The sequence below is a fragment of the Lactuca serriola genome, chromosome 7, assembly GCF_051521515.1.
Source record: "Lactuca serriola cultivar US96UC23 chromosome 7, Lser_US96UC23_V15, whole genome shotgun sequence".
NCBI classification, from domain to species: domain Eukaryota; kingdom Viridiplantae; phylum Streptophyta; class Magnoliopsida; order Asterales; family Asteraceae; genus Lactuca; species Lactuca serriola.
In genome coordinates this window covers 89,805,257-89,820,695 of record NC_136414.1, presented here as the reverse complement: position 1 = coordinate 89,820,695, position 15,439 = coordinate 89,805,257, and the positions used below count along the sequence as shown (strand labels likewise).

Genomic DNA, 15,439 nt, shown 5'->3' with positions numbered 1-15,439 from the left:
GTGACGATGACGGTGGTGGTGGTGGTGGCGGTAGCAGCAATTGTGGTGGTGGCGGTGGCGTTAGTGGTAGTAGCGGAGGTGGCGGTAGCAGCATTGGTGGTGGCCTAGAATGATGGTAGTGACGGCGTCGGTGGTGGTGGCGGCGGTAGTGTTGGGTTTGGTGATAGTGGTGACAGTGTAGGTAGTGGTGGTTGTTGCGGCGGCGGTGGTGAAGGCGATGGTGGTGGTGATGGTAGTGGCATCGGTGATGGTGGTGGTGGTGTTGGTAGTGGTGGTGGGTGATGGAAGAAGTGGTGGTGGCGACAACGACGGCGGTGGTGGTGGTTGGCGGTAGTGGCGGTGGTGATGATGGTGGTGGTCGGCGGCGATAGTGGTGCTGGAAGTGGTGGTGGCGGTGACGATGGTAATGGTAGTAGTGATGGCGGTGGCAGCGACGATGGTGGTGGGTAATGGTAGTGGTGGTGATGGTGGTGGGTTTTCAGATAAGTACAAAGGGTATTTTTGTAATCTGTCACTTTCCTTGATGAAAATGAATGTTTTCCATCAAACTTTGGAAGGAATCAACTTTCCTTCATATGGTGGAAAGTTTATCTCATTTAGGAATCCTCCCTACCCCCCCCCCCCCCCCCCTCTAAGTCCAACCAAATACATGAAACGAAACAATAAGTGAAACAAATGTGACAATTGGTTAAAAAAAAACAAGGAACAAAAAGTGACACTGGGTGAAACAAAAGTGGTAAAAACATGAAACACCAAAAAGGATTGTTTATAAACGTGATATCCTTTAAATATGTATATTAATAATGTATTGGGAGGAACTATCTAGTAGCCAGGGGTAGCCCGTGCTACCCCTCAGATTTGTTCAAGAAGTGTAACAAAATTTTGGATATTGTCATGCTACTTCTAGATAATGGATGTTGCTACTCCTTTACCAAGGATTCAATTTGGTCATCTTTATCGTATAAGAGATTCGATTAGGTCATCTTCATCATCTTCACAAATTGATCCCTTAAGGGAGTTTGGCAGCGTAATTTCATTTTATCAATCAGTGACATGCTATCAATTTTATCCCAATTCGCAGGATACTAGCAGCCACAACATCAAACCAAATATGTTTGCAAATTAGCAGTGAATACTCAATTTCTTAAAATAACAAGGTTAGAATATCTTTACTTGTAATTTTACATATCGAAAGTTTTGAATGTTCTTCTTGGTGCATGTTGTCACACAATTTTCGTTCATGTAATTTGAATTATCGGATTTTTACTTATTAATTATAAAGTTTTATTTCAATTGATGAATTGAATGTTCGAAAGTTTCACATATTAATTGATGAATTGCAATTATAAAGTTTTATTTCAATTTCACGATTAGCAATTGTCACTCTGTGCTCGGTTGTATTCATCCGACTCTCCATAATCATAATCTAATAGTATAGGGCCGTGATATAGGTACCCATAGCATTCGCCTCGATGCGACTAGCACTCATGCGGTGGTAAAGTGTATGGATGTCTTCTGAATAATCCTTTTCCTCCTCTTCGAGCTTTTTCGACTCGTCGCTCAATCACCTTACAGGTAGCGCCTGAAGTTCTAACAAACTCTTCCAGAGATTAGACTCCGTCTGCTAATCTGTCGTCCTGAGTCATTAGGTGAGGAATCGGGCCGTCCTTGGGGTGTAGCAACATCCAAAAGAAAGAATTAAGAAAATCTTATGAAAAGATTTGAAATTCATAGGCTTTCAAGTTACACTTGATACATTATGATTCAAAATATATGGTGTAATCAAAGAAATTGTGTTGAGATATCATAGGCTTTCAAGTTATACTTGATACATTGCCATTCAAAATATATGGTAAAGAAGAAATTCGATAGTTTTTTAAAGGATAATTAGATTTGTTTTTTTTTTTTTGTAAGAAAAAAAAAAGAATTAACAAAGTGGAGTTAAAACTATTAATGTAGTCAAAATCCATCCAAAAACGTATTTTACATTTTATAAATTCTTATATATATATATATATATATATATATATATATATATATATATATATATAGATATATTAATTATAATTAGATTTATTTAATAACTTATATGTATATTTCAAAAATATTTAAATAAATATCAAGGGACACCTGATCCAAGTTATTTAGATTCTTATTTCAAAATATTTGTCTTGAAACATTATGATTCAAAATATATGGTGTAATCAAAGAAATTGTGTTGAGATATCATAGGCTTTCAAGTTATACTTGATACATTGCCATTCAAAATATATGGTAAAGAAGAAATTCGATAGTCTTTTTAAAGGATAATTAGATTTGTTTTTTTTTTTGTAAGAAAAAAAAAAGAATTAACAAAGTGGAGTTAAAACTATTAATGTAGTCAAAATCCATCCAAAAATGTATTTTACATTTTATAAATTCTTTTATATATATATATATATATATATATATATATATATATATATATATATATATATATATATATATATATATATATATTAATTATAATTAGATTTATTTAATAACTTATATGTATATTTCAAAAATATTTAAATAAATATCAAGAGACACCTAATCCAAGTTATTTAGATTCTTATTTCAAAATATTTGTCTCACTACGTAAAATGTCAAAAGGAATTATACAACACAAACAATTTGTCAAACAGATTAAACAAACTATCTGACATGAAAAGAAAATAATTGTTGCATGAAAAATATCTGCTAAAAAAAACTAACCGGTGTCGCCGCATCGTACGGGTATTCTACTTGTGTGTGTGTATGTGTGTGTGTGTGTGTGTGTATATATATATATATATATATATATATATATATATATATATATATATATATATATATATATATAGAGAGAGAGAGAGAGAGAGAGAGAGATGTCAAGATAAAATAAAAAGGAAAACTTTGGTAGGAAGTTAAGAAGTTTTTTCTACATATTATTTTAGTGAAAAAACAAAATGAATCACTAAATGATTCATAAGTAAGATGATTCACAAGAAAAAATTCAAAAAAAGAAAATGTCTTCATGATTCATTTTTATGTAAATTAAAAAAAAATCATTTTTATGACAATTTTTGTGAATAACAACAAAATCATTGTATAAATGAATCATCGAGATGTTTTTTTAGGATTTTTTTGTGAATCATGTTATTTTTTATTCATCTGGTGATTCATTTGTTTTGTTCGCCAAAAAAATATGTAGAAAAAAAACTTCCTACCTTCTTACGAAAAAATATTTCTTACCAAATCTATACACACACACAATATATATATATATATATATATATATATATATATATATATCCTTATACTAATAAAAGAGTAGCTTTTTTGCCATGTGTCATCATATTAGACATTTTAATTAATGTGTTGTCACATGTCAATCTATTAGTTTTCCATTTTAAATTTATTACACCTCCTCATTAATGTGATTCCATTTTAAATTTTAAATTATTGTTTTCATTAATTCACAAATAAAAAATATCTAATATATATTAAAAATTAATTTTATATATTTATTTGAATCAATGATTATAATTTCACATAACTAATAAAAATATCTCTTAAATTAATAATTTATTTAAAATAACTTATTAATAATTTTGAGTTTTTACTATAAAAGTTTGATTAGTTTTATAACCGTGGTTCCCACGGGTTATAAACTAGTATATATATATATATATATATATATATATATATATATATATATATATATATATATATATATATATATCCTTATTCTAATAAATGAATAGTTTTAATCTCCATTTGACATGTGTCACTCTAATACAATTCTACATTAATATTATGGCACATATCAAAGAGATATATTAGGCAACACTTCAAAATTCAAATTTACTTTTTCTAATTATATGTTGAATTTGAAGTTATAACTGCTTTAAAAATTTGGTATATCTCATAATTAATGATTTATTTAAAATAACTGATAAATAATTTATGTATTTTTACTATGAAAATTTTATTTATTTTGCAACCGTGGTTTCAAAGAGTTATAAACTAGTATATATATATATATATATATATATATATATATATATATATATATATATATATATATATATATAATAACAGTTCTAATTAATAGATGCAAACAAAAAAGGGTATGAAAATAAAGCAGGTTTTTATGTATAATAACATGTGGATTTGTATTCTTTATGTATTTATACATTCAAATACGTTTATAAATATACAAATATGTTTATAAATATATAAATATGTTCATTTTAAAAACGTGTGTATACGTATTTATTCATTTTAAAAACTTATATAAATACGTACTTAAGTATATATATATATATATATATATATATAGAGAGAGAGAGAGAGAGAGAGAGAGAGCTAGGTTCAAATATTTTTAGCAACTATTGTCTGCATGAATGCACCAATAGGAATTGAGGAATAATTAAATAATTAAAAAATTGAATAAGGGTAATTATGTAACTTTAGAATGATAATTAAAATAAAATCCCTTAATTAATGGGAATTACCATAAAAATCTCTTTGACCAACTACTTAACCCTAGCCCTAAATCTAACTCATCATCGTTTCTAATCCACGACTTCTGCTTCTTCTTCTACAATCAATCATCAAGATTCAAAACTCATTACCAGGTAATTATCCTTCTCCAATCAATTATTAAGATATCAGTCGATCGTTGGGCTGAAGGCAGTCCGGTTTTTTTCTTAACTCATCTTCACGCCGATCATACCGCTGGCTTGTCTTCTCGTTGGAAGAAAGGTCCACTATTCTGTTCTTCCATCACTGCTAAGCTTTTCTCCCCCAAATTCCCCGGTTTCGATCTCTCATTGCTTCGAGTTCTCGAAATTGGACAATGGTACTCGTTATCTTTGGTTTCATTGTGGTCTGGCTTGGAAACTAGGGTTGAAGTTATAGCCATTGATGCCAATCATTGCCCCAGTTAGTCTTATTTGGATTTGATTCAATTCATTGCTCGTCACTTTTTTTATTTCAATTTCTCAATACATTCTGTTAATTATTGAATGAGTGCTTGATTTATACTTTGACTTCCAATTAAAAGTTATCAGTGGTGAACTATGCAACTGAATAACATGGTAATGTATTCTGGAGTCTGGACCATTTTGTTTGGGCAGGATGATTTACTAGTTGAGGTATAATTGATTTTGATTTTGGTTTTTTCGTCTCAAAGCTCTTGTTCAATATGCTTGAACTTTTGACAGTTTTCATTTTGATGTTTATTTGACAGATAAATTGAAAAGTTTTGCTTGGTGATAGATTGAAGTTTTTTTTGAATAAACTGTAACTAGAACTGCTTCAAGCACTACTTGAATCCAAAAATTTAGCAACTTTATCCTTTCCCTCCATATCTCCCTGCATATGTCAAATATGTAACTGATGCAAGTTCTTGAGTTTCTTGTATAGATTGATATGTAACATTTATATTCAAAAGTTTTGTTGTTTCTTTGATTCGAGTTATTCTTTTTGTATGTGGCAGGTGCAGTTATGTATGTATTCCGTGGTGATTTTGGGAACATGCTTTACACTGGTGATTTTCGTTAGGAAGTATCAAGTCAAATTTCAGAGATGGGAAAGAACATGCTTCTTAGTGCTCTCAACAATCATAAAGTGGATACCCTTTACATAGATAACACTTACTGCAACCCATCATATTCATTTCCATCTAGGGAAGTTGCTGCTCAGCAGGTGATGTTCTGTTATTATTAGAGTAAATCACAAAAGTGGTCCCTGAGTTTAGCTGATTTCTTGCAATTTTGATTCCAAAAAGTTTTTTCTTGCAATTTTGATCCTTACTTGAGTTTTCTATTAGCTTTTTTCCCCTTGTTCCAAGTAAAATGATTATATTTTATTCTGCAAGAATAGTTTATTCTGTAAGAATATTTTTGTTGTATTCTGAAAGAATTGCAATTAATTATTTGTATGCTTAAGGTGCAGTTGTTAGGATGATGCAGGAATGATGAGGAAACTTATGAAAAAAAGATATATGATACTTCATTCTCAAAGAATGAAGAAAAACAACAATATTCTTTTAGAATTTCAAGATTCAACATCCAAAAACAACAATATTCTTTCAAAATTCAAGAATTCAAGAAGAAAACATGGCACACGATAGTATTCTAGCGTATTGTTGTTATTTTTTTTAAATATTAAAGTGTATAAGACTTTTAGTCTGTAAGAATATGTATGAATTTGTATTTAAGTTCGGATGTATAAGAATATATTAGAATGTTTTTTATTTGAACATCTTATTCATGAATTTTGTTTTTCTTCAGTAATATTCTATTAGAATAAAATTCTGAAAGAGTATCATTCTAACAAAAAAATATTCTGATAGAATAAAATCTGTAAAAATTAAAATTGAATTAATTAAAAAATTCATATTTTTTTAAATTAGGAGAATTAATCATCCCTAAAAATCCGAAAATTTCCTTTTATAAATGTAGTTAATTGTCCAAAATACCCTTTTGATAAAAATTGTGTGATTATATGATACATGCTACCCTATTGTAATATCATAGACCTTCAGATCATGATTGTTGATTCTATTCATCCGATGGTCCAGATCTGTGCATTCTGGCACACAATAGTTATTAGAAACAATATAACATAACCCTATATATATATATATATATATATATATATATATATATATATATATACACGTTTTTAACGACATACATAGGCTTTCAAATGTATATAAATAATAAATACAAATAAATATATTCTGAAAAATATATTTATATATTTGAAAATATTTTTTACATTTAATAACGTATTTAAAATATATAATAATAATAATAATAATAATAATAATAATATTGACAATAATCAAAATAATAAAAGTAATAACTATAATAATATCAGTATTATACATTAATAAATGTTTCAGCGTAGTGGTAAGGAGTTTTTATTATTGCCTCGGAGGTCGGGTGTTTGAATTCTACCGTCCTCTTTTCCTTTCCAATCTGCTACGTTTTTAAGTATAATTTTGGCAAGACACCACCACGCCTATATGGCACTTCGTCAGCCCGATCTACACATATGAGGCTTGCCATGTGTATAGGTAATCAGTTACCCAACCGGCTAACATGTTAAAATGACAAAAATATAAAATTTTATGCAAACTTTCGGCTTTAGCGAACCCAAAAAATATCAAATGTTAAACCCGAACATTTCCCAAAAACTTAAGGGCTTTTATATCCTTTGCCCTAAAATATTGATACTTTAATATGAAACTTTAGTGAAGTAACTTTAGTGAAGTAAAAAATTTAGAAGTGAATAAATTTTAAATTAAAAAAACACTAAAGATAGGAGGATTACGGTATTTTAACTTTTATTAACATATAAACCCATTTACATTTGCTTCACTAATTTTTATAAAAATTATAAGCACTATTTTCAGCCATAAATTTAATAAGTAAATAAACAAGTATCTTATATTCACAATAACAAAAATGTTGGAAAGTTACAAACTGTATCCATAGAAAAAATTTCATTGGAGAGCCTATATTGAATAATTCAATTTCATTGTATCGATTCTTTTTTTTTTTTTTTTTTTTTTTTTTTTTTTTTTTGGGAAATGGATGTGGTAGTTTTCCAATGCAATAGAAGTCAAAACGAAATGAAGATCACAAACTCCGGCTCAACCATGCGGAGAAACTCACATAGGATTGGCAGAAATGTTAATGCTAAAAACAAAACCCCCTTTCATTACAACCTCCGCCCATTGCTGGCTTTTTGAAAGCACCTCTTTTGTCCAAATCTTCACATAAAATCACCACCTTATTACCCCTGTTTGCATTTCAACCAAAATCACCCCTCATGAGCCGACAACCACCCCAAAGCATCCCACTTGCCGCCAACATGTCCTCCCCCGGGCAACCAAACACCGCCGCTATTGCCGCCTTGAAAACCAGAAGTTCTCGAACAAAATTTTGTGGTGCATTTGGCGATTGCATGACAAAACCTACCATTGCTTCTTCGCCACCTCGTCAGTCTAACTCTAGACTCGAACTTCAGGTACACCCTTTGCCCCTATTTCTTATGCATGTCAGGGCAGAATAGAATATATTGTACTGTGTTTGGTATGCATTAGACTGAGACTGAAACTGATATCAATGGGACCAAAGTTGTAAGTTTTTTGTCCCGCTCAAAAAGGTGTAACAAATGCAACATCATTAACAATGTTGTGTTGATGCTCGTTAAAGGTAAATGTGTAGGGGACAAGATACGATGGTCGAATGCTATTTTCAATGATGGGAATAGGGCATTTATGTCTTTTTTTATAATTTTTTACAAATGAGAAAACGAGAGTGAGTCCCTGTCAAACTATTTTCCACCTTTTATATGGAAAAAAAAAGTTTTAATTCTTGCATCATTGACATTCTTGCATTTATCATTCCATTCCATACCAAATATATTGCAATTGTTATATCTTTGTCTAGTCGTGTATAATAATCAATATCTTATGGTTGTCGTAGATTTACCAATCCGTATCGTTTTTTTAAGAAAATTGTTAAAAGAAAGTAAAAGGAAAAAAATTGGTTTTACTTTAAAAATTTGGTGATTTTGGTTTTGGGGTTGTGAAATTATTTTAAAGGTGGAAGAGCTACACAAAGAAGTGAAGAAAGAGAAAGAATTAAAGTCTATGTACAAGATAAGGTTGGAAAGAACACAAGATTACCTAAAATACTGTCTACAAGTAGCACAAGACAACGGATTCTTGAACCATATTATTAACAAAAAAGACAACCCTCAAGAATCGTCTCCTACTTCCTCATCTGCCATTGTTCAAGCTTCTACAAATCCTCAAACACCACCAAATGTCCAACAAAATACCAATCTTTTAGCTCTCATCGAGCAAGCCAAGCTTAACGGATGGTACATTGATCCACATGAGGTACATACATCAACCCTTAATTTGTGTAAAAAGACATAAATACTCTCCTCGTCATCGAAAATAGTCTAGAGAGCTTCTTCGCTTATCAATGATACAAAAATTCCAATGTTTGTCTAACTACGTCATAACAATTTTTGCAATCTTCGTTTAAACAAGTCTATGTAAAACTTTTATTATTAAGACGAAGATTGAAATTTTTTTGTCCCATCCAAAACGGTGTAAAAGTGTGTCCTTCTTGACCTCTCGCTTGTGTAAAAGACTTAAATAACCTCATCATGATTGGAAATACCCTATAAAGTTTGTTTAGTAGACTCTAGTCATGTCCAGTGTAACAAACACAGTATTATTATAGTAATACATTAGAAAAAGCAAATATAATATTATGAGATTGATTTTATTGTTTTTGCATGGTTTAAGATTGAATTACACAAGAAAGTAGCTCAAGGGAGCACGGCGGAAATATACAAAGCAACATGGAGAGGCCTAGAAGTCGCAGTAAAGTGCATATTTCCCGACTTTTTCAGATTAAACGATTGTGGCGTTAGCTTCTTTGCTCAAGAGGTGGAAACCCTATCAAGACAACGACACACGTACGTACTCCGGCTAATGGGTGCGTGTCTTGACCCACCGAACCATGGGTGGGTGGTTACCGAATTCATGAACATGACTTTGAAGGATTGGCTACATGGTCCGGGTAAGAGGAGGAAAGAACGAGTCACCCCACTTCCTCCTTTTGAAGAGAGACTAGCCAAGGCACTAGAGATTGCTCAAGGGATGCAGTATTTACATGAGCATAAGCCTATGATTATACATAGGGATTTAAAACCAAGTAATATATTTATGGATGATGCGTTTCATGTGAGAGTTGCGGATTTTGGGCACGCGCGATTCTTGTTGGATGAAGAAAAAGCATTTACGGGTGAAACAGGTTAGACTTGCATCTTTCTTCCTTTGGATAACAAGATAAGACATAACAGTCTTATACTACGTTTGGTGTGCATTAGACTGGGACTATGACCGATGTCAATGAGACTAAAAAAATGCAAATTTTTGTCTCACCCAAAAAGGTGGGACATGGATTCGCGTTCGATTTCCCGTTTGTGCAAAAAGACGAAAATGCCCTCCTCATTCTCATCATCAAGAATAGCCTTAGAAAGTTTGTCTAGCACTGTCCAGTGTAACAAATGCAGCCGTGGGCTGCATTTGTCATAAAATACAAGACCGGACTAGACAAGCTGTCTAATGCTATTTTCGATGATGAGGATGAGAAGGACATTTTCGTCATTTGCACAAACGAGAAATCGAGAGCGTATCCATGTCTCACCATTTTAGGTAGGACAAAATTTTGCATTTTTTGTCCCATTGGCTTCGGTCACGGACGCAGTCACGGTCCACTGCATGCCAAATACAGTTCAAACAGTCTTACGAAACACAAAATACAATACTTATATTTTGTTTTCTTAGGGACATATGTATACATGGCCCCAGAGGTGATTCGAAGTGAGCCATACGATGAAAAATGTGATGTTTTCAGTTTCGGAATCATACTTAACGAGCTTCTAACTGGCAATTACCCATACATAGAGACAGACTATGGTCCCTCCAAGGTACTTAACTAAAACACACTACCATATCACCACAAGTTAATTCTTTCTTCATTTAGGACTTTCAACAAACAGTTGGTGTGCATTTGTGTTTAATGAGGAACAGATTGCATTACAAGTTGGGGAGGGCAAGATAAGGCCAGCACTTCCAGAGCATGAAGATAACATCGAAGATTTAATTCAACTGATTCAACTCTCATGGGATGAAGACCCTGAATATAGACCTTCTTTTGGTACAATTACCCGGGGTTTGACAATGATTTATGATAGATTTATTAATGCCCCATAGAATTTTCCTTTTAATACTTTTCCAACATTTTTATACTTGTATTTTATTGTACCTTGCTATTAGAAACACTCCACTGTAGACTTAGCATATAATTTTATATAAATGTTCCACTTACTTTTACCAATTCATGCAACAATGTTCCATTTTTTTTTTTAATAAAGGGGAAAAGACATAAAAGGACAGAAGAAACTTACTTGATATAATTTGATGACTGATGGAATAAAAGTCAAAAAGTCAAAACAATCCAATCCATTTCTTGAAAGTCAACGCAGCCTCCCTCCTACTTATCTGAGACTCTGTCTGAAACTTAGGAGTCTTCCCTTTACAAAACGTTTTATGATACTTCATAAAAAGCATTCGATACTTATACTTATCCACAAACATTTTCCCTTTTTCCATCATCTCAACAACTTCATTAGCCCGAATAAAAAATCCACCTCTTACAAAAGTATAAAGAACAGAATCCAAAAGTTCTTGATCAAACTTCATGCCATGATATAATCCAAGAACCTTCATCTCACCCCAAAGTTCAGTCACCTCAGTATACTTCCCTCCAACAGCAGCATATCCAGTCACTAAAGAATGAAAAGTTTGAGCATTTGGTGTATACCCTAAACTCCTCATCTTTTTCAGAGCCTTTTCAGCATCTTGCATCATCTTCTTCCTACAAAAGAAATGAATCACATTGTTCCAATCATGAACACCACAATCGACTTTTTGTCCTTCTTTGATTTCTTGTAGAAGCTTTGCCATTAGTTTAGCTTCTCCACTCCCTCCACATCCTTGAACTAACATATCAAATTCTTGTTGACTATGTTGACTAGTGTTGTCTAGTTTAGCTTCTTTCATTTCTTTAAACAGATTTAAAGCTCCTTGAGTGTCTTCATCAATCACATGGGATTCAATCAGTGCTTTGTAGCAACTAGCATCTAGCTGGACCCCACATTTACGTGAATCTCTAAGGAGTGATTTTACTTCTTGTGTTTTGTTTTCTTTACAGTATGCTTTTAAAAGAGATGAATAAACAGAAGATCCGGTTTTGAAACCACTCAGGCGCATTTCATCGAGCAGGTCATGTGCGTGATCTAACCATCCAAGAGAAATGCATGAATTCACAACTTGAATCAAAGGAGAAGAATCAAGAGAAACTGGGGAATCCTCTTTCTCTACCTTGATTAGAAATTGAACTAAATCTTTTACCTTGTTAGCTTCCAAGAAACCTTTGACTAGTTTCACAAAAACTGTGTCTGTTGGTTGGAGAATGCCATGTTTTGTTGTGATCAGTTGCTTTTTGTTCTGAAACTTCATTACTGAAATGTTAAGTAGTTCTTTAGCTTCTTCTTCAAGTTTTAGAAACTTTCTATCTCCACAAAAATCTTCATAATCCAAAGTCTGGGGTATCATTGTCTTTTCAGGAGTCAAAGTCAAACTCTCTTGAGACTCTATTTGAGGACATTTGTCCATTTTCTTGGCTTCAAATCTAAAAGTAGCAACACCAAGAGAATCTTGAGCTTTCTTTGCCTTCTTAAGCATTTCAAGAACCATTTGAGAAGCAGATTCTAAATCCCCAAATTTCAAATGGCAAGAAAGCAAGCAATTATAAAACTCTCTAAACTGAACATTACTCAAATCATGGGCTTCATCAATGTATCTTTTAAGTTTTTTAAGCTCTTCTTTTCTTCCATTCTGTTCATATACATGCCCCATCATGATCAACATGATGACATCAGTTTTCACACCAATTCGAGGTATCATATCCAAAAGCTGCTCTGCTTTTCTATTTGTCCCAAACAAAAGACAACCCCCTAAAGCAATGTTTACAGCAGCTGTATTCGGCTTCATTGCAATGAGTTCTTCATTGATCTTTTTACGTGGGTCCACTCTTCCATCTTGAAACAGAAAACCAATCTCAAGAACCAATTCAGCTGCCAGATAAGCACCAGAAGGAGTTAGTGACATGTGTGCTAATATAGCAGAACAAGCATTGACTGGAGGAAACTGTTGGGTTTCTACTAGCTTTCTTAAAACAGTTGCTGCATGAACAGGTAGATTGGCTTTTGCAAGACATAGTGATAGATATATGAGAGTTGTCTTTTCTAGCAAATTCTGTTTGTGTTCTTCAATGGCTTTTTCTACTAAATGATATGCCCTTTCGATGTACTGAAGTTGTAGACTTTGGGAAGAAGTTGTGAGAAGCTTGTTGACAACAGATTTTCTGGGAAACCCTTCCATGTTCATGTGTTGTTCGTGTAAGTTCCAAGCTTCATTAAGTTTATGTTCATCGAGTGCGTTTTGTATCTCCTCACTTAGCTTAGCAGGGTCTCTAGCTTGGACCAGGATTGTGCTGGCTATGGTTGAAAAAGATTGCCATGGATGGATATTTCCAGGCACTACTTCCAATGCGTTGTTAGCTGATTGATGAAATGTCATGTTGCGACAAGAATAACTTGTAATCTGGCATCTCAGTACTCTGTTAGGGTTAAGATTACTGCAAGAAAAGAAGCGTTGAATGGCATAAAGAGCTTTTGAGTTCCCATATCTCAACTTTCGTACCAACATCCCAGCAGTTTTGCTATAAGTGCTCTCAGGGGAATTTAATCAAACACTTGGTGGCAGAAAATAAAACACCTACTTAGTGATCAATAATCGACATACCCAATATGAAGGGATGACAAATTAGGTGAAATACCATAAAGTCTGCTTAGAGGTTAGAATTGAGAGGTCACAAACGGTTTTGGTTTGCTTAGTATACTTGAATAAGGAGCTTAAACCAGCGGTCGAATCATTTGAAGTTGCTGCTACTTAACCACCAATGTAGCCTGTGCCGGAGTAAATTCAGTAGCTTCGTAGACACAGAGATTGGATGCAATGAACGAGATGTAGTGATTCAGTTTTAGGCTTCTTGTTATCGTGCGTTATATCTGAACGATGATGGCAATAGTTCGATTATGGGATCAGGCGGTATTGTGGAATGTTATATGCACCCAAATGCGGGGTTAAATATAGTTAAAATATTTAGACAAGATTGCTAAAATGGCCATCGAGTTCTAAAGTTAGATGGTTTTAGTAAAAATGTTTTGTGATAAATTAATTGTTCCTATGGTAGACATATTTTTGTGTTTTTATGATGAATATGTTATGAAATAATTTTTTTTTAAAATTTTTTTAAACCTCTCTCTCTCTAGACATATTTTTGTGTTTTTACCATGAATTTGCTATGAAATAATTTTTTTTATTATTTTAATTAAACAAGTATCCTCTCTCTCTCTCTCTCTCTCTCTCTCTCTCTCTCTCTCTCTCTCTCTCTCTCTCTCTCTCTCTCTCTCTCTCTCTCTCTCTCTCTCTCTCTCTCTCTCTCTCTCTCTCTCTCTCTCTCTCTCTCTCTCTCTCTCTCTCAATATCAATCAATCAATAGAACCATGACCCCCTCCCTCTATAAATGTTTATAGGTAAGAACACCACCACCAACCAACATTCTCTTGTATCTCTCTTAACTCTTTGTTATGTCGGTGCTCAAAAATCACCACCATTATTGTACTACACTTCGCCATGTTCACTAGGGGTTTCAGATCTCGGTGTCCTAGCTCCAGCAAGAACCGTGTTACCGTATATCTTGCGAATACATGGGAGGCGACTACAGTGGTTTGAAAACTATAGCTTCAGTAAGAATCATGGTCCTCCTTCAGCTACAACAAGCTCTAAAAACTCTAGCTCTAACAAGAAACCCAACTCCCACTGTCTCCTAATTATCATCACCACCCACACCTTAGAAAACTCTGGTGACGGTGGCTTTCGACCCATATGCAACTCCAGTGAGGTGACCTACCTCCCACCACCGCCTTTGTTTGTTTATCATCGCCTCGCCTTGTTATTTCATCAATGTTGTCGTTGTTTGTTCATCACCATCATCTCTTTCACCTTTCTACTATTTAGGTTTCGGGTTTGTGCACTTGTGCATTTATGTTTCTAGGGTTTTGATTTCATCCATGATTTTTTATTTTAATTTATGGGTTTGTTTTGGGCATTCTATTTGGGTTTAATTTTTAGGTTTAAGCACCCCTTGCATAGATCTAGGCATTGAGTGTGATTTATGGGTAGTTGGTTTATATAGGGATGAGCATTTGGATCGAGGAACCGGACATAACCGGAATCGAAACCAGATAGAACTGATCGGGTCGGGACTGGGACGATATTCTTATGTATTTTTGGAGCCGGGAACCGGTAGAATCGGCAAAAATCAAAACCGTAACCGAAATATTTCTCAAAATATGTTGTTATTTCTCGAGGATCGGTTCTGACATTGAAGACCCGACAAGAACCGATAGAACCGGCAGTCCGGTTCGGTTCTTATTTTCCACCAAGTTCGGTTCCTGGGCCGGTTCCGGTTCGGGCCGGGCCGGTTTCGATGCTCATCCCTAAGTTTATATATTGGCAAGAAGTGAGTTGGCAATGGTGGTTGTCAGTGGTTTCAAACAAAGCAAGGGATCGAGAGGACGGTGGAGATGGGGTTTGTGGGGCTAATTAATAATTTAAGGATTATAAAAAATAAAAAATAAAATAAAATAAACTATAAGGGCATGAAAGTAATTTTAAGTGTATATGGACGAAAATCATTAG

General features: G+C 33.5%; 2 protein-coding genes and 1 pseudogene across 2 annotated transcripts; 2 read left to right on the top strand and 1 right to left on the bottom strand.

Moving 5' to 3' along the window:
* Positions 1–400: 400 nt before the first annotated feature.
* On the top strand, positions 401–5,736 carry LOC145064201 (uncharacterized; annotated as a pseudogene).
* Positions 5,737–7,566: 1,830 nt separating this feature from the next.
* LOC145061542 (Pentatricopeptide repeat (PPR) superfamily protein) lies at positions 7,567–13,805 on the bottom strand. Its single transcript, XM_079009054.1, has 2 exons — positions 11,017–13,805; positions 7,567–9,219 (listed from the first exon to the last, which is right to left on the bottom strand). Exon 1 carries the CDS (start codon positions 13,379–13,381, stop codon positions 11,057–11,059), a length of 2,325 nt encoding a protein of 774 aa, XP_078865180.1. The 5' UTR covers positions 13,382–13,805; the 3' UTR covers positions 7,567–9,219; positions 11,017–11,056.
* Positions 8,605–10,946, top strand: LOC145061543 (serine/threonine-protein kinase STY17-like). Its single transcript, XM_079009055.1, has 4 exons — positions 8,605–8,929; positions 9,347–9,857; positions 10,394–10,536; positions 10,640–10,946. Exons 1-4 carry the CDS (start codon positions 8,678–8,680, stop codon positions 10,820–10,822), a joined length of 1,089 nt encoding a protein of 362 aa, XP_078865181.1. The 5' UTR covers positions 8,605–8,677; the 3' UTR covers positions 10,823–10,946.
* Positions 13,806–15,439: the final 1,634 nt, after the last annotated feature.